Consider the following 25,624-nt stretch of genomic DNA (forward strand, 5'->3'; position numbering starts at 1 on the left):
TAGTAGTTATTTTTTATATACGTATATAGAGCAAATTTTGATTTTGAATTTCTGTTTGATTTTTTATAAATGTATGAATTTGTTAAATGAGAAAAATACACGTTTTTGTATTGTTTAATTTTTTAATATGAAATAGGGACACATTTTCAAAAATCTTTGTATTTGAGGATTTTTTAATGCAGAAGTGTGAAGTGTATTATTTTTTGATGACCTTTTAATGCAATGTTAAAATGGCGCCCAACGGTTTTCGTAGCATATGTGAATTCTAAAAGTTAGATCTCAAACCTACGCTAACACTGTGACATTGGGCGCCATTTATGAGTGAATTGTTTTTACAAATAAAATATGGCAATTTTTGGAATACCTTATATATGGCGCACAACAGTTCTCATAGTATGGACTCATATTTGAATTCTAAAAGTTAGATCTCAAACCTACGCTAACACTGTGACATTGGGCGCCATTTATGAATGAATTGTTTTTACAAATGAAATATGGCAATTTTTGGAATACCTTATATGTGGCGCCCAACAGTTTTCATAGTATGGATTCATATTTGAATTCTAGAAGAAGTTACATCTCAACGCTAAGACCCTGACGAACACCTCATTGTGTAAGAATTCCAAATATTGTTGGGCGCCATTTTACTTTTTCAATGAATCGAATGTGTTAAATGAAAATGAACGCTTTTGTATCATTATTTTTATATCTCAACTCTAACATCGTACCTGTCTCCCTAATGTGAAAATATTTCCAAAAATTATTGGGCGCCATTTATTCCATTACCAATGTATGGATTGTTTTTATAAATAATTTAGGGACATTTCTTGGTTACCTTTTGTATGGCGCCCAACAGTTTTCATAGTATGGATTCATATGTGAATTCTAGAAGAAGTTACATCTCAACGCTAAGACCCTGACTAGCACCACATTGTGAAAAAAATCCAAAAATTGTTGGGCGCCATTTTACTTTTCCATTTAATTAAATTTGTAAAATAATATTAAAGGTTTTGGTATTGTTATTTTTACATCTCAACACATAGCTCCCTATTTTGACAATATTTAAAAAAAAATAATTGGGCGCCATTTATTGCATAACCAATATTTGTATTGTTTTTATAAAAAAAATAGGGCAATTTTTTATGGCGCCCAACAGTTTTCAAAGTAGGGATTTATATGTGAATTCTAAAAGAAGGTATACCAACGCTAAAACCCTGTCTATCTTCTTCATGTGAAAAAATCGAAAAAATGTTGGGCGCCATTTTATTTTTTAAAAGAATTGAATTTGTTAAATGAAAATAAACGTTTTGTAATTTTTTTTTTTGATATCCTTATTATAAAATTGCGATTATTTTTTTTAATGACGGTGATAAAAGCGGCCTTTTCGCTGGCGCCCAACGTTTTTAAAACTATAAATTTGTTTATTGGATTAAAGAAAATTCTAGAGAAAGTTAGATTTGAACCCAGTGTCCAGTTCCCGTATGTGAGAATATCCTCAAAGAGTATTGGGTGTCATTTTTTACTTCTAAACCATAGTCTTTGCATTCTCCTTACAAATGTCTCCAATCTTATTTTTTGTTATGAAATGACGCCCAAAGATTTTAGATTAGACTTCATTAATTTTCAGCAAGACTAACATCGGTGACAAAAGCGGGGATTTTTTTTTGTAAAAAAACATGATGGCGCCCAACGTTTTTCATTATATAAATTCAAATTGGATTAAGGGAAATTCTAGAGAAAGTTATATTCGAACCCAGTGCCCAGTTCCCGTATGTGAGAATAATCTCAAAGACTATTGGGCGCCATTTTTTGATTTCTAAGCCGTAGTCATGGCATTCTCCTTACAAATTTCTCTAATCTTATAGATTAGACTTTGTTTGTTTACAGCAAGGATAAAACCAGCGAAAATGGGGATTTTTTTTCGCAAAATACACACGATGGCGCCCAACGTTTTTCATTTATAAATTCATATTGGAATAAGGGTAATTCTAAATAATGTTATATTCAATCGTCCAGGGTCCAGTTCCCTTATGTGAGAATAATCTCAAATGCTATTGGGCGCCATTTTTTACTTCTAAACCGTAATCATGGCTTGAAATGGCACCCAAAGATTTTAGATTAGGCTATATTTCAGCTGTACTAAAACTCGAAACGAAATCCGACTTGATAAAATGGCGCCCAACGCTTTTCATAGTATAAATGCATATTGGCTTAAAGGAAATTCTAGAGAATGTTATATTCTAATGGTAAAACTCAGTGTCTTGTTCTCTTATGGGAATAATATCAAAGGTTTTTGGGTGCCATTTTCTGATTTCTAAACCGTAGTCATGGTATACTCCTTACAAATTTCTCTAATTTTATTTCCTGTGACTAAATGGCACCCAACGATTTTAAATTAGGCTATTGATTTTGTGCAAGACTAAAACCGGAGATGAAAGTGGATTTTTTTCGTAAAATATTTTACAAATTTGTTGGGCGCCACTTTAAAAATTTTATTTTTATTTATTTATTTTTTGTAAGCCTGAGACATGGAATTCTCCTTCAAACTTCACTAACCTTATTGGTTGTGATGAAATGGCGCCCAACGATTTTAGATTGACATAAGATGAATGTGAACTCTAGAAGAAGTTTTATATAAACCTTTAACCTATAACTAGTTCCCTAATGCGAAAAAAAAACGTTCAAGTTGGTTAGGCGCCACTTTAAATTTCATTTCCGATTTTTTTTCCTTTTGAAATTCCTTAACCCCTCACTAACTGATATCTTCAATCCGCGCTTTATGACATATATATCATGGTCTCTTACTTATATAGGCAACGTGATTAAATGGCGCCCAATGATTTTAAATTGATATGAACCGTAAAAACGTACGTAGCGAAAAAAAAAAACTTTCAAGTTTCCTTTTCAAATTCCTTCTCCCCTGATACCTCCAATCAGCAATTTATGCAATACCTTGCATGGTCACTTATTTATGAAGACGACATGTTTAAATGGCGCCCAACTGTTTTAAACTTAATCTGAAATCTGGAAGAAGTTATAAAAACGTTAAATCCATTACTAGCTTCCAAATGCGAAAAAATCAAGTTTGTTGGGCACCATTTTTAATTTTGTTTTTCGAAAATTTGAAAATTTTTGATACCTTCGAACTGCCCTTGATGGACATACATATAACGGTCACTTATTTGTGAAGACGATGGATTTAAATGGCGCCCAACGGTTTTAGACTTGCATGATATTAATGTGAACTCTAGAAGATGTTGAGCGCCACTTTTTTTTTTGCCTAAAAATTTCCTTTTTTTAAATAATATTGCCTCTGACTAACTCGTACCTTAAATCCGCGCATTATGGAATAAATATCATGGTCTCCTTTTTTGAAGGCGTCTATTATTTTTAACTCACTTCTACCCGCAGTTTTGTTATTTGAAGTCTTCAAAAAAGAATTTTACAAGAACTCATTAAATGGCGCCCAACGTTTTTCATAGTACAACATTCATATGGGAATTACCAGTTGTCAAATGTGAAAATAATCTCCAAGAGTGTTGGGCGCCACTCAAAAATCCTCATTTTCGAGGTATACATGCAATGTACATGTATGGATAACTAGGAAACTATTTTTGGTACGCCAAATTTGTCGATTTAAAATTATTTTTAAAACGGGAAGGGGGTTTTAAGTAAAAAGTGGCACAAATGATAAACGTTTTATATTATTGGTCGGGCAGAAACGTATCTAGAATAAACTTTCTGGAAAAAAAAATCCTGACAACCCAACATTCTTTTTGGAAAATGAGTTTCTTTCCTCGTTCCTTCCATGTCCTTTTTAATAAATTTCCCAATACAAATGTTGGATGAAATAATTGTTTTTCCTTAAAGCTTTTTTTTATAAACTAGATAAATTAAAACAAATTGGTGCTTCTAAAACAAAACAACATAAATAAAAAAAAAAACAAAAAATAAATATATTTTTGTAATAACAATGAAACGCACATAACCTCTTTTTCACTAGCATATATAATACTCGAGCACGCATTTAACAAATTGAAAACAACAAAAAACTATACTCTGCTAAATCTATAAATAAAACATCAAATCATATGGCATATGACATATGACAAGAAATTAATATGTCACTCACTTGTTGAAAGAAACATAAATATTTTATAAAATAATTTTTAACCATATGATATAAATAAATAATTATAAAAAAATAAATAATAATGTAGCATTAAGTATGTAAATTACAAAAAAAAAAAAATAGAACAAAAACTGTACAATCTAAATGAAAAGTAAACAAATCTTGAAATCATTAAATAAAACCCATTTTTTTGTCTACAAAAATTGGTCTAATGTAAACACATTTTAGGTTACATAAAAACTATGTTTACATACAGTTTCCACAAATGCTTTATTTTTTCGAATAAAAAAATACAAGCTGTCAACTCTAAAATGTCATATTTTAAAGGTGGCTATAAACGTAGAATTTAGATATATTCACATTAAATTTGTTTTAATAAAATACGTTGTTTAATTGACATATGATATGACAATTACAATCACATGTTTGTTTAAGAATTGCTTTAGTCCATGTTTACATTATATGTGTTTTATTAACAACATGTGACTTTAATTGTCATATCATATGTTAATAAACAACATATTTTATTAAAACACGTTTAATGTGAATATATCTAAATTCTACGTTCATAGCCACCTCTAAACGTGTTGTGAATATAAAAAAACACTATCAAAGTTTTGCCTAAAATTCCTTGTGCTACATTTACATTAAAGGTATTTTATGGAAAACATGATTATTTTTGACATATTTAAACAAATAATTAAAATGACAAACAATTGATGATTAATGATAAAATACGTTAAATGTAAATGTAACATTGATCAATTTATAAAGGTGTCAGTACACATTGCAAATTATCATAATAAACATTTAATTTATTCTGTGACCTAATACCTTAAAGTTTTGATAAAACAAAAACTGTAATATGTAAACACAATGCTAATCAGGACACACACAATTACAAGGCGTTTAGACAACTAAATCCACTCGATTTCAAAAGGGCAATTCCATAGCATATATGACAAATATAATCCACTGGATTTGTGAACAGAATGCAATGTAGAATTAGTTATGACATAATTATAAAGCCATATGAATCAGCTGGTGGATCCAAAAGTATGAAAAGCTATGTATTCTATTAGTGACATAGCAGTAGAATATATTGATTTCCATAGATTTGGTTGGATCAGCTGATTGATATGGATTTAAGGTTATGTCAAAACTAATTCTACTATAACGTGACATATACTCTATGGAATTGACGTTTGAAATCGAGTGCATTTAGTAGTATAAACGCGCTCTTAGCCTACTACACATAACAAAAACAATTAGTTAGTTCTATATATGAAATAATCTATTTGCAAAAACAATGTTTGTTATTGTTTTATATACAACTATTTTTTTTATAATTTTAAATATGTTTTTTAATACGAATCAATTTTTTTTAGTGAAATAATAACAAAAAACAGCTGCTTTTGTTGCTTGTTTTAAAACAAACTAAATACAATAATATATATAAAAAAAAAAAATTAGTGTAAATAAAAACAATTTACAAGAGAATGAAAAACTTATATACAAAAACAAAACAAATAAAAATAAAAAATGTGGATTTTAAAAATCAAAATGAAATTTGTGTTTCTTTTTTTATGAAATGGGAACTGTCAGACACATTGCAAACTAAAACATGACCGTTTAAACATAGCATTAGTATTTGGCCGGCCGAATTTGTCATGATGCAATAGTAAGTCTGCTTTTCCACAGGCAGATTTTTATTTGGCAAATTTTTTGTTTTCTCTTTTGAAATTTTCGCTTGCTTTTCCATTAGCAAATTTTCGAATCAAAATACAAAAGAAAGAAAATAAAAGTCAAAAGTGTTTGCATTTTAAAGATTTTTTTTTTAATATTTTATTTATTTTTTATATATTTTATTATATAAATTGCAAAAATTAAAAATTAAATTTCACTTGCACAAATTAAAGCAACAGGTTTGTAAACAAAAGCCGGCTGTGTGTCAGTAAAGCGAATAGGTTCAAAAGAAATGTCAACCGAATTGTTTTCAACGAACAGAGCAAAGCAGAATTTGCGTGTACGGCAAATTCTGAACAGGCAAATTTTTGTTTTTCTTCCTCGCACCCCTCTCGCCTACAAACTCAGTATTTGCCAAATAAAAATTTGCCTGTGGAAAAGCAGACTAAGGAGATGTATCAAAACAAAAACCTTTGTTTTTGTCTCGACCATCTGTCAAATTTTTCCTTATAGTATTTCACATGGTTGGCAACATTGCAAATCGAATTCAAGTAGAAATTACGCACTTTGACAGTTAATCGAGACATCAGCTGCGCTAAATGGACTACCTATTTATTGTACCATGCAAAAACCTTTGTTTTTGTCTCGAACATCCGTCAAATTTATCCTTATAATATTTCACATGGTTGGCAATATTGCACATCAAATTCAAGTTGAAATTACGCTCTTTGACAGCGAGTGATCAGCTGCTCTAAATGGACTACCTATTTATTGTGCAATGGAATTTGTTTAGAAATTTTAATCCATCGGCCAATAATAAGATGATTTCACCCGAGCTGTCAAAATGCTTTCAATTTTGACCATGATGCAATAATATGGTGATATATCAAAACATAAACTTTTGTTTTTGTCTCAACCATCTGTCAAATTTTTCCTTATAATATTTCACATGGTTGGCAACACTGCACATCGAATTCAAGTAGAAATTACGCACTTTGACAGTTAATCGAGACATCAGCTGCTCTAAATGGACTACCTATTTATTGTACCATGAATTTTGACTTAATCATGTGAAAACGTAAACAATAAATTTGACAGCTAGTGGGATTTTAATCAAAATATTTAAAATTTTAGATATGTGTTAAATATATTTTGATTATATTTTGAATTGGAATTGGAAATTACATATTTGCATTTACAATGTTAATCATGCCAATCAATAGATGGAGCTGTCGACAGATCATTGCCAGGATTGCCAAACTGCACAAAACTCACATATATTTTAGATTGTTAATAACTTTGGAACGCCTTGGGTTATTTTGAAAATTCAAATTTTTATTATTTTTTTTATTTTTTTAAAGAATATTTTTTTCAAGACCAGCACAGAAGTGATTTTTTATAAAATATTTTTAAATCACTGCTCTAGACGAGGATTTTTTAAAGACCAGAACAGTCGTGGATCTTATTTAAGAATATCTTTTCAAGACCAGTACTGGCGTAGATTTTATTAAAGAATATTTTTTTCAAAACCAGCACAGGCGTAGATTTTATTAAAGAATATTTTTTTCAAAATCAGCACAGGCGTGGATTTTTTAACGAATATTTTTTTAACACCAAAGCTCAGCCCTAGGCCTGGAGTTTTTAAAGAATTATCACAAAGCTCAGCCCTAGGCGTGGATTTTTTAAAGAATTATTACAAAGCTCAGCCCTAGGCTTGGATTTTTTAAAGAATTATTACAGAGCTCAGTCCTAGACGTGTTTTTTTTAAAGAATTATTACAAAGCTCAGCCCCAGGCGTGGATTTTTTAAAGAATTATTACAAAGCTCAGCCCTAGGCGTGGTTTTTTTAAGAATTATTACAAAGCTCAGCCCTAGGCGTGGTTTTTTTTTAAAGAATTATTACAAAGCTCAGCCCTAGGCGTGGATTTTTTTAAGGAATTATTACAAAGCTCAGCCATAGGCGTGGATTTTTTAAAGAATTATTACAAAGTTCAGCCCTAGGCGTGGATTTTTTTAAAGAATTATTACAAAGCCCAGCCCTAGGCTTGGATTTTTTAAAGAATTATTACAAAGCTCAGCCCTAGGCATGGATTTTTTTAACGAATTATTACAAAGCTCAGCCCTAGGCGTGGATTTTTTAAAGAATTATTACAAAGCTCAGCCCTAGGCGTGGTTTTTTTTAAAAAATTATTAAAACGTTCAGCCCTATGCGTGGATTTTTTAAAGAATTATTACAAAGCTCAGCCCTAGGCGTGGTTTTTTTTTAAGAATTATTACAAAGCTCAGCCCTAGGCGTGGTTTTTTTTAAAGAATTATTACAAAGCTCAGCCCTATTCTATTTTTCGAACCTGATGTTCCTCTCCTTCTGGTACCTCCCCCACTAAGGGTCACCATTTTACAAACCTTTTTTTAAAGAATTGAATAATCGATTTTGATTCATTGTTTCCACATTGTAGTATTTTACCAAACCTCCGAAGATGCGGTCTATAGGCCAACGTCTTCTGCTACCTCTCCGCAGAAGGTCAACATTCCTTTTATATAAAGAATAATAAAACCTGTGTATAAATCTGTAGACCTCCGCAAACCATAAACTGAGACCTGTTGGTCTTCTACACAAACTCAAATGTTATTCCTCCAACAAACAAGACCCACCTATTGGCCCATTGACATTATTATTAACACAAATTATCAACAGACATTCATAGCAATTGTCTTTCGTTACTATAGTTTCCGTTTGCTCTGACGTCAATTCTGTTGTATATTCAATGGACTTCATTGTTGAAATAATCTGAATGTTAAACCTGACTACCGCATTCTTGCAAGGATAACACAAAAAAAAATGTCTTCTGAATTTATTACACACACAGAGAATGCATGAGGGACTATTTTTAGTAACAGAATTGTTACGCTAATTCATTTACATACTAATTTTAAAACTTATTAACATAACCAACAACTATTTGAATTCAAGTGGAGTTTATGGCTGTAAATATAACACACAAACTATTGTTTTTAATTTGGCAATGTTGGACAGAGTTTTAAAGTGCGTCACTAGTTGGTGAATGGTATACAACATACCATATACCCTGTGAAACCGTAAAACATTTAATTTCAAACATTTGTCTAGTTTTACAAATTGTCGTTATTATTTTTTACATGTTTTTAACATTTATAATGCTGTATTTGTTATACAAAACAAACCTTCTTAGATATTATTTTAAGGACAATATACTCAAGTCCTCTTAGTTCCTCATATCCAAAATATATTTCTTTCCCGTGAAACCTTTGAAATTCAAGGCCGCAGCTGTGGCTTCTTTAAATTGTTCCAATGGCACCAGCTCATGTACAGGGCCGACAAATTTCTTTTGCAACATTAAATCACACAATTCAGCAAACATTCGCATACGTTCCTCGGACTGGGCATTCTCTTTGCTCCAACGAGTCATCCAGAAACCATGAAATGATATATCCTTAAAGATCAGAGCAGCTGTGGCGGCAATTACGGGTTCCCTTGACATACCACCATAAGTTACATGCACTCCTTTATCAGCCAATTGACGTCCAACTTCTGTGGCACTTTTACCACCAACACAATTAAGAGCTAAACGTGGCTTAGGTAAGCTACCACTTTTGAATAGGGTTGTGGTGCGTAACTCTTCTTCGGTGAGTACCTCAGTTGCACCCAAACTACGTAAGTGGTCCTTGAGGCCATTGATGTCAGGACGATCTCTAACCACACCCACGGACTTGAGGTTCCATGCTTTACATAGTTGATGTACAGCTTGTCCCACACCACTGTTTGCACCATTCTGTATAACAGTTTCGCCGGGTGACAATTTTACGAAATCCTTAAGCATGCGATATGCAGTACAAGGATTCACGGTTATAGTGGCCGCCTCAGCTAGACCAATATCATTTGATATGGGCATAAGTTGGTCTTCAGTGTAGAGAGCATGAGTTGTCCAGGTGCCGATGCCAGTAACAAATGGAACAACATGTTGGCCTTTTTGTAGCTTTTGAACGGCATCACCGACTTCAATTACCTCTGCGACACATTCATTACCGGCAGTGGCAGGGAATTTTGGTTTAACGGGATATTTTCCTAAAAAAAAAAAAAAAACAAAGAGATATTTATTGATAGGAATAAACTATATGAATACAAAATAAATAAAATATTTTGGATACTTTAATTTTCGAAATATATTCTGCTTCTTTTATAAAGAGATTGAGGCCTTTTATTGTAAATACATTTTTAAAAATAAAACTGAATTTTTTTATTTGGCCAAAATAAAATATCCCTAGCGCCATCTATGATAAATTATAAGCGTTATAAGCCGGCAGCAGCTTCTAAACCACTGATATGCACTTTAACCCGCCGACACAGTGTTACTTAATCAAAGGAAATCTCCAGATGAGTTTTAAAACAATAATAAACAAAATATATTATGATATTAATAACCAATTATGTTATATTATACCTTGTATTGTATTAATATCGGCAGGATTAATAGGAGCGGCCAATATTTTCACCAAGACCTGCTTGTTTTTGGGACTGTCTATTTTTTCCTCAACCAATTTCAAAACATCACCGGGTTCACCATATTCGGAATATTTTAGTGACTTAGCACATATGGACATATAACGGGAACTATACTTTGTGCCAACATTGAGTAAATTATTAAATTGTATTATTTTAAACATTTTCCGTATTTTTGTTCTATTATTTCTATCGTTAATTTCAGTGGTTCATTTAATGGAACCAGAAAGAACTAGTTTAACAGCTGTTTATTCATACAGTTGTTTAGTGTGTGCATTTCTTTGCAAATGGCTGGTTGGTGTATGTTCAGTGCTTACTTTATACTGTAGAGGCAGTTTGAGGAGTGTTAATTAAAATGAATGTAGTACATTTATTTATAATTTTTTATACGCCAGCCATCAAAAATCTCAGAAAATATATAAAAAAAATTGTTTCTGACTTTATTATTGTTTTAATTGCCTTATTGTTTAACATAAGCCCAACTAATATTTGTTGAGTATGTTCAGTGCGTAGGTTACAATGTTTTTGAAGGAAAGTAATTAAAAAATCCCCCGTTTAATTATCACGACAATAATTACGGATTTCTGGGAACAATTAGATGGATCCATATTAGTCTTAATAATTTGGAATACTATCTGGAGCTATTGTGCATTGTATACATTGAGTTGCTTGATCGTTGTGAAACTTAAACCTTGAAGATGTATTTAAAATACTTTGTCATATATTAATCCCACTCTTAAAATAATTAAAAAAACAACAACATATTATATTAATGCAACATTAATACATTCACCTTCCATTTTTATTAATGCTGTAAATATATATACTATTTTGCGTTTCTACGGACTACAACGATTTCTTTTCCTTTCGACATAATGCTTTCCTTTCTTTATTGGTCTTATCATATATACAAATAGAAATGCTTAAAGTTTAAGAGAAAAAAATGTGTATATATATGTATGTATATGATAAAAATAATTCGTTCATTTCTTCCTGTTTTTATCTTTTTTCTCTTTCTGGCCAATTGTTTCTTTGCGATAAAATGATATTACAAAAGAAACACAAAAATAAAAAACAAATAACATGGTATATATAAAAAATAAATTAAATTAAAATTTGTATAATAAAGTTGTAGAAGGAAAAAAGTAAAAAAAACAACCATTGTTTTGAGATTTTGAAATGTATGTTTTAAGAGGGTTGGGTTGGTAATTAAGGCAGATTAAGGGATCTTGTAAATTGGAATGAATAGCATAAAAACACATGTATTGAGATTGGACTTAAAATAGACAATGCACAGAACATTTTGTTTTCTTGTAGATTTTTCGTTTGTTAAAACTTATTTTGAATATACAAATAATTCGTTCGTTTCAATTTTTTTGTTTTTGTAACACAAATTTACCGTGTTGTACAACAGTGATGATGATGTTTTTGTTTTCGGAAATTTAAACACGACAACCACAATCTGGTTTATTAATGCTACGCTGACGAGTCTGTTGCAGATTTCGTAGAGCCGCACCACCATACTGTATACCACTGCCAATACGTTCCGGGTCCAATTCACCGGTTTCAATTTTTGCCAAAATTGTTTTTGAACATTTCAAAAAGGCCTCCTCGACATTTTCACCGGTTTTTGCACTTGTCTCAAGGAATATTAGTTCTGGAAAAGTAAATTTTTTAATGAATTGTTTTATATTATAAAATTGTGTTACTTTACCATTCTCCTGGGCAAATGTGCTGGCCTCCAAAAAGGTAACATCTCTGGCTTCTTCCAAATCTTTTTTATTGCCCACCAGCAAAATAACAATATTTGGACTGGCCAATGTTCGGGCATCATTTAACCAATTGGTTAGGGCATTGAACGAATCACGTGATGTTGTATCATATACTAGCAAAGCTCCGGCAGCTCCGCGGTAGTATGATCGTGTAACAGAACGAAAACGTTCCTGACCAGCAGTATCCCATATTTGTAATTTTACCGATTTTCCGCCGACATTGACAATTCGCGATCCAAATTCAACACCAATTGTGTGTGAACTATCGTCTTTGACTGAATAAAAAATATTTTAAATAAAAAATCATTGTAAATTTATAAGCGTTGTTATATTCTTAACCACGTACTTAGAATATCAGAATAAAATATTTCAAATCTACTATTTACTAAATTATCTCCATATTCAGTAGCAAGATCCTCATATAAATTGTATTTTATTAGAACCATGTAATCTGGATGACTTGCTCATCATTGTGTACTTCTTTCCCGGTTACCATTAAACCACAAATTTATGCATATAGATCAGTCAGTCTTCACTCCAAGATCCCACAATAAACTCCAAACCCAATTTTTTGAAATTTTAACAACTTCCACTTAATCGTAAATCTTTGAGAAAACTTTTCACTTAGTCATAACCCAAATAACAATAGAATTGACATGTTTTCATTTCAACAACTGGTTCCCCCTTCGACAACTTTTCATCACCATCACCATCAAAAAAACTACACCATCAAAACACGCAATTTCTACCAACAAAACGAACGAACACACAACCAACCTTGGCCATGTTTACCAGAAAATTTTCACAACACTTACATTTGTTTTCAATAAAATGATGTAGAAGACAACTTTTCCCACTTCCAGCACTTCCAATGATCAGAAATTTAAACAAATAATCTATAAAAAAAGAAGGAAACACCAAAATTAAAAACAAAGTCAACACAAAATGCATTGAAGTTGCAATGAATGTGAACAAAATCAATTACCGTATGTTTCGGACATGTTTTATTTTGTTTTCGATATAGGTTTATTTATTTGAACTATTCGAGTCGTCGTCTCCAATAATTATAAGAATTTTAAATACAATGTTTAAACGAATAAAACTAGTTTTATTATTATTTTTTTATGAACAAAACAAAAATTGTCTTCTTATTACTTATTATTAGAGATGGCAAACGAAATCGATGGTGGGCGATAATCGTATTATCATAATTAATATCGATTAGTTTAGCAGTCTACGAGGTTAGTTCAAAAAGGATGGTAGATTGCAAAAGGTATGGCTGTTTACTTCATTACGGTTGTTCAGTGTTGGCATTTTCTTGTAAATAGGAGAATTGTGTATGTTCAGTGTTGCGGAGGCAAAATACTACGTTTTGAGTATGTTCAGTGTTTATATTACAATGGCTTAGAAGAAAAGTATTAAAAAACATTAATTATAAGGCTTCTAAAGGAAGGTATTCTGTTCCAGGTACAACTGTTTACCCATACAGTTATTCAGCGTTTATATTTCCTTGTAACTGCGTGCGTTGTGTATGTTCAGTGTTTACATTGTATTGCGGAGACAAAATACTATATGTTGAGTATGTTCAGTGTGTATGTTGTAGTGTTCTAGAAGGAAAGTAATAAAAAAGAGTTCTAATTGAAAATTATACCAATAATTTGAAAAATACGGAAATGGGAGATAATTATAACATTTTGGAAACTGTAAATTAATTAAATGGTGATTTATCATAAAATACGTTCAGCCCAACAATCAGAACGTATTGTCATGGTATAATAATACAAGGTTGGTTATGTTTTGACAATAGAGATGAAACACAACTTTTTCTTATGGCTTGTTATATCAGAAAAAATATAAACAAATGTAACAAGTAATCTATTTTTTGTTGTTCTATATAATAAAGCAAAACATTGTTATCGTAGTAAAAAATTTTTACATTCTTGCATTTTCTGGGACAAAAATAATTGGTCTATCCCGAATCTGCAAGAATGTACAATTTCTTACTACGATAACAATTTGGCCTTTATGATATCGGAAAAAAATAGTAAAAATTAGTAGACTATTGCAGTATGAGAATATACCAAATATGTCGCTGAATGATCGCTAGTGTAATATAACTTATTTGTAACAAAACCTGCATGAATATTTATTTAATGGAAAATTTTTTTAAAAGTTTTGAGTTTGGGAACAGACCAAAGAAATATTTCCTTTTTTTCTAAAGTAGAAAATTCCCACGATGATCTGTTCCCGTATTTAATAATCTACTTTATTTCCAATATGAAAGGAAATATTTGGTCAGTTCCCATACTGCAAGAATCTACTAGGTCCAAAGGAGATGCTCCAATATTAAAATGACCGGTAGACACTGTGCTACAAAAACTATATCAAAGCAGAAGCTGAAAAAACAGGTCGCGGATAATTTTATCCATATTTCCAGAGATATGGGCATCCAAAGCCCTTTTTAGTTATAAATCTGTATATGACTGCCGAATCTTCTTAAGACCTTTTTCTATGGACAGGTGGACAAAAGGGGTACAAAATAGAATATTTTTATAAGATAAAATACAACGACTTTGGAAAACCGTTTCTCGTCAAGTAGAGACTACTTTGGACTTCAACCGCATCTAAATGATATTCATATTGTCATTGGTAATTTAGAAACAATTGAAAAATAAGTCGGTCCAAAAGAAGTTTTCCAGGCCTCTGGAAAACTGTATATTATAAAGTCATAATCGCAGAAAATCCGGACAGGACGTTTATGCTGGACTCGTAAATTTCATTCTCAGATAGAACTTGGATATGGCCTCATGAAACACGACCAATAGTAGTTTGCCAGCGGCGCATTAAAATTTATCATTTCCCAGTAGAGTAATATTGTTTCCAGTTCTGTGGCTCCACTCATTTTTATCCATTCCAAAATCCTTTTTCCTTTAAAATATAAACACTTTAAAATTTACGATGGATTAAATTTATTGCATATTAATAGCATTATCATTAAATAAAACTATATAGAACTCAAAAAAAGAACACATTTATTCGGATTTCTCGAATTTTGAACCATAGAATGGAACATATTGGAGTACCAATTTCCAGTCGGTGAAGTACAAGAGACCCAATGTGGCGGCACCACCAAAGCCGACAGCTGAGCCAACGCTGCAAAAAGAGAGAAACCAAATTATTACAACTAATTTTTAACAGTGTATATTTTTGGTGGTCTAGAAGAAGTCGGCAGCAGCAACAAAACACTTGGTTATGCAACTTATTTGGAATTTGCCAACTTTTTTACACCAATGTTTACCGAATTTTTAATGTGTTATTAACTTACAAGGATGTGGCGATTTCAGCGTGTTTCTTGCCAAATGGAACTCTCATATTGTATAGTTTTTTCTATTTATTTAGATAAATTTCTATATGGATATTTTCACTTAGAAGTTCGGCCTCCTCTTCAAATAACCCCGAATATGGAATTGACATACGCATTCACAGGTGAGATGATATCACTGATATCGCCGTTTGCTGTCACAGTTTGTCATTGATGTTGGTTTGTTTAAATGATAACGTTGGCGTATAACGGTTATTATGTGTGGAAATGGGAAATGGGTTAAGGTTGAATTGGACTATGTAGTTCACAAGGGTAAATAAGTGGTAAAATTCTTAAATAATATAAAAAATTAGGAAATTGTTATAAATGAACTCTATGGAATTGATATTGGACATTGAGTGGATATATTGAATTTAAACACAACAGGTAAAAAATCATATAGGTCATAAAACATACTACTGATGATTAAATTTCAACATCGAAGTTCCCAAGAAGCTGAAGCAAAACGGATTTCGTTCACATGGATTTATTTCAGAAATGCAAGTGCGGCCAAACAACAAATTGCATACAGTTTCGCGAGTACAAAATAATAAAAATGGGGAAGTGTCGTTATATGGGGGATATGTCGAGTCATGAACCTATATTGAGCATTTTCGGCTTAAATGTCCCAGGAACCTGCAATGAAAATACCAATGAAGCGGCAGGACCTATGGAACGAATGATTAACCAGTATATAAGGTTGGAAACAATTCGGCTGAAAAACTTGTCTGAAATGGAATAAGGGGTATATCTAAAGCCATAACTCTAATGATGTTCATTGGTAGCCATATTTGCCCCATAATTCGAACCCAGAATATAAAATTGGAGACTAGACGGCGGAAAAACCTGTAGGAAATCGCCAAAACATCGAAAATTCGGGCTATATAAGAGTTATTGGATAAAAAAACGTGACAGAAAACCTAAAAATTCTGAAATATGCAGATTACCGCTAAACGTAAAGCGATATGGAAATTTTTCCACGCAGGGAAAATCGAAATACGATTGTAAATCCCATCTTAGATCTTCAAATGTCAATATAAATATGACGATTTATGTATATAGCAAGTAAAAAAGTGTCAGTCAGATTTATACCCTCAGTCAATGGTTAGCGGCGGTTTTCAGAATTACACACAGGCCATGTTCTAGGCTTGGATATGATAATAGGTTGTGTAAAATTTGGTTCAAATCAGTCATTCCAATTGGATTTTTTAAATATCGAAAATTTTTACCATTTTTTGGGGAGGTACTAGAAGAGAGGACCAATTGGTTTCATTTTCGGACTTAATCTATGGTAGGGATAATAGGTTGTGTAACGTTTGGTGCGATTCCGAAATTCGTTATTTATAAATATTTACAATTTTGAAAGGAGGTACTAGAAAGAGTGGACCAATGGGTCCCATTTACGGACTTTATCTATACTTGGTAAAGATAATAGGCTGTACAAAGTTTGGTTCAAATTGGATGACTATCCACATGATATTATAAAATAATTTTTTGAACAATTTTGACCATTTTGTGGGAGATGTAAAGAAGCAGTGCCACCGATATTTCCCCATCTTCCAACTTGAACTAAGTTTGGAAGAAATATTAAGATGTGCAAAGTTTGTATGAAATCGGTTACATCCTTCGAGAGTTATCGTGCGCACCAGCCGGCCAGACAGACGGACCGACATTTGTAAATCGAATCCAAATTGTCTGAATCGTGATTGGTCCAAAGAAACATGGGGTCTAAAACCAATATTTCGATAAGGCACATTTTCAACGTATAAAAATGACTCAACAAGAAATTTTTTTACGCATAAAATTCAATTTTTTTCTTTATTAAATGTCCTCCCGTATTCAATTTACTCAAACTGCCTGTTGGGAAAGTCTGAATCATAGAATAACTCGCAATTTTCAGCATTTTCATATGTGTTACACATAAGGCTCAGTTAGATGAAACGGAATATTTCGAGATGCTGGAAACGGAATAATAAATTTAATATACGCTCCAATACGCTCCTTGTAATGCTGAAGGCTTTTAAAACTCCATTTCATTCCTTTTCACCTGCCACAAAAGGGTTAAATACGTTTTACCCCATTAGCACTGCAATCCACAGTTAAATGATAACCCCCCTTTCAACGTATGACATTTCATCTCTATGTGACGAAAAACGATTTCTAGATCCCTAACATTTTTCTAGTGTGGCTCAGTTCTCTCTCTACTTCAAGGCTCCAACGAACGCTCCAACTGACTTACGGTTCGTTAAAAACGGAAATAAAAAAGCAAATAATGTATATAAAATGTTTTAAAATTATTAATATAATTAATAAAATTACCCCCCAGTTGTGAACGAGTACGACGACAGCAACAACAACAGAAATTTGTTAGTGTATTAAACAAACAAATCCTACCTTTTTCCATAGTGCAGTGCATTTTGTGTGTGCGTTAGTATATGTGTTAGTTTTATTCATCATTTTTTGGTACTGTTGAATAGTAAAAGGGGGGTCGCGGCCGAACGAAGAGAATAAAAGAACGAACGAGCTAAGCAGCAACACCACCAATACCACAACAGACAAACTTGGACTTGTTTGTTCGTTAGTTGGCTCATATATATTGATGGAATGTTGTTTCGAAGAATTGTAGAAATATGTAAATTAGTTTTTTTGTTGTTGTTTCCTATTCCTATTCATACGCTAATAATTTATTAAATGCAATAATAACGAAGAAGTGAATGTAATTTGAATTGGTCACCGAAAAAAACGAAAAAAAACAAAGACCATGGATGAGAATACATTAAATGATCTATTGGAATGTTCGGTGTGTTTGGATCGTTTAAAGGATTCAAAAGTTCTACCATGTCAACATACATTTTGTCGAAAATGTCTTGAGGTAAGTGTGCTTGCTGCTGCATGCATGACCATGATGAAATTCATAATATGTAAATGTGTGCGTGTGTGTGCATGTTTCTGTTTGCAGGTTATTTATGCCAGTCGTCAGGAGCTAAGATGTCCCGAATGCCGTATACTTGTTGAAACGAAGATAGATGATTTGCCGCCGAATGTTTTGCTTATGCGAATATTGGAGGGTATGTAAATTTAAATGACAAAATAACTCCTTTAAAATAAATCGAAATTTCTTCGTATTATAAAATAAGCCGAAGAAACACCTTCACACTATTTTTTGTAAAGTATGTCTTGAGTTTCTTTAATGCACTTGTGTACTTTTTTAAACCTACCCACATGGTGTCGGCACTAGCAGACACAATTACCAACCAACCCACTTAACTGTCCATATGCTTTCGGACAACATACTTCATAATGGTTATGGTGTTGTTGTCTAGAGATTTAGAAATTTAATGAAGATTAAATCTTTACGACATTTCGTGGTAAACCTTGAAACAACTTTAATTTTTAAAACAACTAATCGGTATCAAAAAAATATAATTCTATTTACTAATTATGACATTAAATAGATAACTAATTTTATTTCTTTTTTTCTAGGCATGAAAAATGCTGCCGCTAAACAACAAAACCAGCAACAACAACATCACAGTAATAATGATTGGCCCAATGAAAAGATGGAGACATCCAAACAGCCCTTATCAGATTCAACTGTTAGCACAACAACAGCAGCAACAACAAGTAGTAATGAAGATAGACTAACATTACAACGACAAATCCAGCAACAACAACAATTACAACATCAACAGCATCAGCAACAACAACACCAGCAATTTCTACAATTACCAGCCCCAACAAATATTGCTCAAAACCTAACGGCGCCGCAGCATCATCATCCACAACAGCAGCAGCAGCTACATCAGCCCCCGCCACAATCATCCAACCAACAAAGACGTTGTATTGTTCCTCATGCCTATGCCCTATATGATTTCGATTCCAGTGAACCCAATGATTTGAAATTCAAAAAAGGTGATCTAATTCTGTTGCGACGTAAAATCGACAGCAATTGGTATGTGGGACAATTTAAAGGAGTCGAAGGAAATTTCCCCATCAACTATGTACAGGTAGTGGTGCCGCTGCCATCGGCCCAGTGCATTGCTTTGTATGATTTTAAAATGGGTCCCAACGAAGAGGAAGGTTGTTTGACATTTAAAAAAGGCACTGTCATACAGGTGCTACGTCGGGTAGATCAAAATTGGGCTGAGGGACGCATTGGTTCGTCCATTGGTATATTTCCCATTGCCTTTGTAGAATTAAACCACTTAGCCAAGCAGTTGTTGGAAAATTTCACACCACCCACAGCTGCTGTCACAACTGCTGCGGCGGGAGGACATTTACCACCCGCATTACAACAACAACAAACCGCTTTACAACAACAACAACAAGAATCACGTGACTTACCACCCATACCAGTTAGTGCAGATAGTTCCACCTCAGCCATAGACTCCACAAAACCCGGCACATCTACCAACATTCAGTTATCTTGTTCCTCCTCATCAAATTCTTCGGCAACCACAAGTCCCACATCGACCACAACAAATCCCTCAACTTCATCCTCCACCACAGCATCATCAACCAATACCATTTTCCACTCTATGCCCAATAGTCCACAATCATCAATGCCCACCACCCCACAACATTCGGGACATCATCACAATCCCTCCTCAAGTTCGGTACGTTTGCGTAACAACGATATGAAACATAAGCGACATTCTCTCAATGCCCTCCTCAACAATAATGGTAGCACTGCCTTAAGTATTATGCAAAGTAGTAATCGGCATTCTGCCGAAATTCTAAGTGTACCCAATGATTTTGAACCGGATGTGGCAATGAGTTCCACAGCCACGGGGCAAACAACTGCCGCCAGGGAACAACAACATCATGCAACAAATTTACCACCAGCCACAAACAAAGGCCAAACAATACAAAATCCCTCCAACATGGCCAGTACATCATCAACACCACGTCACAATGTTTTGAAAACCTGTCAACAAAATGTACCACCCACTTTGCCATGGGGTTATTTGGCCCTATATCCCTATAAGCCACGGAAAAATGATGAACTCGAATTAAAGAAAGGTTGTGTTTATATGGTTACTGAACGTTGTTTGGACGGATGGTTTAAAGGTAAAAATTGGAAAGATATTAGTGGTGTATTTCCCGGGAATTATGTTACGCCGTTACGTGCCAGAGATCAACAACAATTGATGCATAGTTGGAAATTAATACCACCCACAAATTATATTAATAACCACAATGTATCCTTGGCAAGTGGAAACCATCAACACACATTGCAACAACAACAGCAGCAACAACAACAAATGGCCACCTCCACATATTCCTCATCAATGCGTCATGATTTGGAAAATATTAATGCTCGTCTAACGCTGGCAAATTTAACACCCCACCAAGCAATGCCACCTGACCTACCACCTCGGCACATGGCCTTAAGTCCGGTGCCCTTAAATAATCAAAGACAGCCACAAGAACAACCACAAACGAATATTTCCTCTAGAGAATCACGTGATAAAGAGGCATTAAAAGAAAAACCCACAACTACAGGTTGTATGTCAACATCATCATCCTCCTCCAACTCTACATCCTCAGCTTCGGCAGGTTTGAAAAAGTTTTTAACACACATCAAGTCGAGATCGAAATCACCCGGAGCAGCTATTGCTGCTGTGGCAGTGGCTGCTTCAACATTGGCCACAACACAGATAAATGCTGCAGCCAATGCGGCAGCTGCTGCTAATGCTATGACAGCATCAACACCAACTCAACAACAGCAGCAGCAACAACAACAGGGATCGATGACGGGACATGGTCTTACACCCGTTCATGTGCGGTAAGTAATTCTGACGTTTTGAAATATTAAACAAATTAACTGAAGGATGTCTTTTGAAAAAGACAAAGGTCTCCTTTTGTAGAAGATCTGACAGAGAACACACAGAGAGAGAGAGAGAGGAGAAAAAGATCTTCATTTGAAGAAGAGCGAGCACAATCTTTTGTAGAATAGATGAAAGTATTCACTTTTAGGTCTGGCTATTTTATGCTGGATGTTTTCTTTTATCGAAGATCTGAAGGTCTTACTTTATAAAAAGCTAATGATCTTCATTTATAGAAGAGCTGAAGGTATTATTTTATAGAAGAGCTGAAGGTGTTCTTTTATAGAAGAGCTGAAGGTCTTCTTTTATAGAAGAGATGAGGGTCTTCTTTTATAGAAGAGCTGAAGGTCTTCTTTTATAGAAGAGCTGAAGGTCTTCTTTTATAGAAGAGCTGAAGGTCTTCTTTTATAGAAGAGCTGAAGGTCTTCTTTTATAGAAGAGCTGAAGGTCTTCTTTTATAGAAGAGCTGAAGGTCTTCTTTTATACAAGAGCTGAAGGTCTTCTTTTATAGAAGAGCTGAAGGTCTTCTTTTATACAAGAGCTGAAGGTCTTTTTTTATACAAGAGCTGAAGGTCTTCTTTTATAGAAGAGCTGAAGGTCTTCTTTTATAGAAGAGCTGAAGGTCTTCTTTTATACAAGAGCTGAAGGTCTTCTTTTATACAAGAGCTGAAGGTCTTCTTTTATAGAAGAGCTGAAGGTCTTCTTTTATACAAGAGCTGAAGGTCTTATTTTATACAAGAGCTGAAGGTCTTCTTTTATAAAAGAGATGAGGGTCTTCTTTTATAGAAGAGATAAGGGTCTTCTTTTATAGAAGAGCTGAAGGTCTTCTTTTATAGAAGAGCTGAAGGTCTTCTTTTATAGAAGAGCTGAAGGTCTTCTTTTATAGAAGAGCTGAAAGTCTTCTTTTATAGAAGAGCTGAAGGTCTTCTTTTGTAGAAGAGCTGAAGGTCTTCTTTTATAGAAGTGCTGAAGGTCTTCTTTTATAGAAGAGCTGAAGGTCTTCTTTTATAGAAGAGCTGAAGGTCTTCTTTTATAGAAGAGCTGAAGGTCTTCTTTTATAGAAGAGCTGAAGGTCTTCTTTTATAGAAGAGCTGAAGTTCTTTTTCTTTTTAAGAAGACCTGCAGGTCTTTTTCATTTTAATAAGAAGTGCAGGTCTTTTTCTTTTTAAGAAGAACTGAAGGTATTTTTCTTTTTAAGATAAGCTGAAGGTTCTCTTCTTTTATAGACGACCTAATGGTTTTTCTTTTATAGAAGAGCTGAAGGTCTTCTTTTATAGAAGAGCTGAAGGTCTTCTTTTATAGAAGAGCTGAAGGTCTTCTTTTATAGAAGAGCTGAAGGTCTTCTTTTATACAAGAGCTGAAGGTCTTCTTTTATACAAGAGCTGAAGGTCTTCTTTTATACAAGAGCTGAAGGTCTTCTTTTATAGAAGAGCTGAAGGTCTTCTTTTATACAAGAGCTGAAGGTCTTCTTTTATACAAGAGCTGAAGGTCTTCTTTTATACAAGAGCTGAAGGTCTTCTTTTATAGAAGAGCTGAAGGTCTTCTTTTATACAAGAGCTGAAGGTCTTATTTTATACAAGAGCTGAAGGTCTTCTTTTATAGAAGAGCTGAAGGTCTTTTTTTATAGAAGAGCTGAAGGTCTTCTTTTATAGAAGAGCTGAAGGTCTTCTTTTATAGAAGAGCTGAAAGTCTTCTTTTATAGAAGAGCTGAAGGTCTTCTTTTATAGAAGTGCTGAAGGTCTTCTTCCATAGAAGTGCTGAAGGTCTTCTTTTATAGAAGAGCTGAAGGTCTTCTTTTATAGAAGAGCTGAAGTTCTTTTTCTTTTTAAGAAGACCTGCAGGTCTTTTTCATTTTAATAAGAAGTGCAGGTCTTTTTCTTTTTAAGAAGAACTGAAGGTATTTTTCTTTTTAAGATAAGCTGAAGGTTCTTTTCTTTTATAGACGACCTAATGGTTTTTCTTTTATAGAGCTAAAGGTCTTTCTTATAAAAGAGCTGAAGGTATTATGTTATATGAGAGCTGAAGGTCTTATGTTATAGGATCGTTGAGGGTTCTTCTTTTATAGAGAAGATGAAGGTCATCTTTTTTAGCAGAGATGAATGTCTTCTTTTATGGAACAAATATAGAAATAATGTTTTATGGAAGATCAGAAGACCTTATTTATAGAACAGAAGGATGGAAGACTACTTTTGCAATATTTTCAAACCCACTACCATCCAAGGTTTCCCCTTAGGCTGTATTATTTTTTATTATTTATTATTTTCCTTTCAATTAGAATAAAATTTCTAATAAATTTTCTATTTTAGTTCGGGTTCCTGTCCCAGTCAACTGTTGCAACATTTTCCCAATGATCGTCGGACACTAAATGAAACAAAAGATGAATCTGGCAATGTCACAGCACATAGCCTACAACAGCAGCAACTTACACCACCTCCACCCAATGGTTATAGTTCGCAGCGTATCAAAGGTCCCAAAGAAAGGGCCTCATTGGAAAAGTATGTAGACCTTCAACCTTTTATTTCCATAATATATTTTTAATATTATTTTTTGTATCTTCCTCACAGTACACGTCCCACAATTGACTCAACCTTACGCAGTATTTATGCCAATCACATACAACAACAATCGAATCTAATGCCCAAAAAATGTGCTCAACAATATCAACAACAACAAACAATGTCGTCACCACAATCCTCGAATACAACAAATATGAATAGTACACCCTCCACCACGGCGGTTATTCATCGTAAATCTCATTCCTTAGATGCCTCGAATATTTTACAATCATCATCCGCAGCAGCGGCAGCAAATAATATTGTCACAGCAGCTACAAGTAGTTCCGATTTAACACAATGTAATATAAATGCGGCTGCCGTGCATGCAAGTGCAACAACAAATACCCCAAACAATATGACAGAAAGGTAAGTTTATGGTTTGACCATAAATGGTCGAAAAAAAATTTTTGATTTATGATTAATTTGTTTTTTTTTTTTATTGTCTAGCCGTTTTCGTTGTGTGGTACCATATCCCCCAAACAGCGAGGTCGAATTGGAGCTTCAAGTCGGTGATATAATATTTGTTTATCGTAAACAAAAAAATGGTTGGTACAAGGGTACCAATTCAAGAACTTATAAGACTGGTTTATTTCCTGCTTCATTTGTTGAACCTGATTTATAAACGATTTTTTTTCTATGTATACACAAAACTAAGACTTACAAAAATCATTTATAACACACAAATCATAATGTATATACAGTGAGATATATACTTACATTATTTCACAACAAACATAAATTTTTCCTTTTTGCTAAAAAGACAGCACACATATCATGCGCACATTACATACAAGTCTAAACTACATTTTTTTTATTTTTTGTTCTTATTTTTTTAATTGTATTCATAGAATTTTTCTCAAACTGCCATTTTTCTCTATAAATATTAGATTTTTTTGTTAAAATTTTGTTCTTAAAACGCTGGTCGCTTTTATATATTTTTCTAGGAAATAACTTTTTTAAAAACTCTTTTTTTTAAACTATAATAACAAGAAAATATTGTTATTAGCTACACTACTAAATGAATTCATAAATAATGTTAGGCAACCTTAAAAATAAAGAAATTTAAATAACAGTGAATATTGTTTATATTAGTTAAGTTTATATATTAAAAATATTTCTATATAGTTATTATTTTATAGTCCAAAATGCTTCCTTAGCTGTATACTTAATATAAATATGTTTTTTTTTCTTTTTTGGAATTAAGTGATCATTTTTTAAGTTATATTCTCCAAAGTCGTCCTCCCCCCAAATTTTTCCTTTATGCTTTAAATTGTGTTTTTCTTTATTTTTTTTTAGATTTTTGTAAATATGTTTTTTCTGTTATGTTTTGTGTTGAACATTTTTGCCATAAACTACACAAAATATATAAATATGTTTTTCTTTTTTTTTTTAATTTTTAAGATAAACAATCCCAGCTCCCCCAAAAAATATATTTTTTATATTAATTATAACACTTTAATAAGAAAAAAAAAATTGAAAACGTTTTATTACTACTAATACGAATTTTAATGCCGACCATTACTAAACAAAAAAACCAACAACAACAAAATACATTTTCTCTGCAATGTTCTAAATAAAACAAAAAAATAAACTCTGAAATCTTCTTAACAAACAATTTGAGTCAATTTAATGTTTCAATACGAAGGAGAAATTTTAAAGCAGTGTACAAGTACTAGATACTGCTTGCCGCTAAGAATGAATTCCAACTAATCTAAATAAGACTTTCAGCTTGTTTACTAAAAATATATTCAGC

The 25,624-nt window shown here is 32.9% G+C and overlaps 4 protein-coding genes across 4 annotated transcripts; 1 reads left to right on the forward strand and 3 right to left on the reverse strand.

Annotated features, from left to right (window-relative positions):
• Window positions 1-9,060: 9,060 nt before the first annotated feature.
• LOC133337693 (enoyl-[acyl-carrier-protein] reductase, mitochondrial) lies at window positions 9,061-10,519 on the reverse strand. Its single transcript, XM_061545898.1, has 2 exons — window positions 10,297-10,519; window positions 9,061-9,920 (listed from the first exon to the last, which is right to left on the reverse strand). Exons 1-2 carry the CDS (start codon window positions 10,517-10,519, stop codon window positions 9,061-9,063), a joined length of 1,083 nt encoding a protein of 360 aa, XP_061401882.1.
• Window positions 10,520-11,797: 1,278 nt separating this feature from the next.
• On the reverse strand, window positions 11,798-13,078 carry LOC133337694 (ras-related protein Rab-4B). The gene is made up of 3 exons (XM_061545900.1): window positions 12,943-13,078; window positions 12,070-12,402; window positions 11,798-12,012 (listed from the first exon to the last, which is right to left on the reverse strand). Exons 1-3 carry the CDS (start codon window positions 13,076-13,078, stop codon window positions 11,798-11,800), a joined length of 684 nt encoding a protein of 227 aa, XP_061401884.1.
• A 2,068-nt stretch (window positions 13,079-15,146) lies between these two features.
• On the reverse strand, window positions 15,147-15,572 carry LOC133337702 (cytochrome b-c1 complex subunit 10). Its single transcript, XM_061545907.1, has 2 exons — window positions 15,453-15,572; window positions 15,147-15,280 (listed from the first exon to the last, which is right to left on the reverse strand). Exons 1-2 carry the CDS (start codon window positions 15,497-15,499, stop codon window positions 15,160-15,162), a joined length of 168 nt encoding a protein of 55 aa, XP_061401891.1. The 5' UTR covers window positions 15,500-15,572; the 3' UTR covers window positions 15,147-15,159.
• A 2,668-nt stretch (window positions 15,573-18,240) lies between these two features.
• On the forward strand, window positions 18,241-24,493 carry LOC133337695 (E3 ubiquitin-protein ligase SH3RF3). Its single transcript, XM_061545901.1, has 7 exons — window positions 18,241-18,360; window positions 18,448-18,556; window positions 18,972-19,022; window positions 19,104-21,276; window positions 23,623-23,811; window positions 23,881-24,237; window positions 24,319-24,493. Exons 1-7 carry the CDS (start codon window positions 18,250-18,252, stop codon window positions 24,491-24,493), a joined length of 3,165 nt encoding a protein of 1,054 aa, XP_061401885.1. The 5' UTR covers window positions 18,241-18,249.
• Window positions 24,494-25,624: the final 1,131 nt, after the last annotated feature.

The sequence above is a fragment of the Musca vetustissima genome, unplaced genomic scaffold (genome assembly GCF_032173495.1).
Source record: "Musca vetustissima isolate MV318-11 ecotype Yass unplaced genomic scaffold, APGP_CSIRO_Mvet_v1 utg19594, whole genome shotgun sequence".
Lineage (NCBI taxonomy): Eukaryota > Metazoa > Arthropoda > Insecta > Diptera > Muscidae > Musca > Musca vetustissima.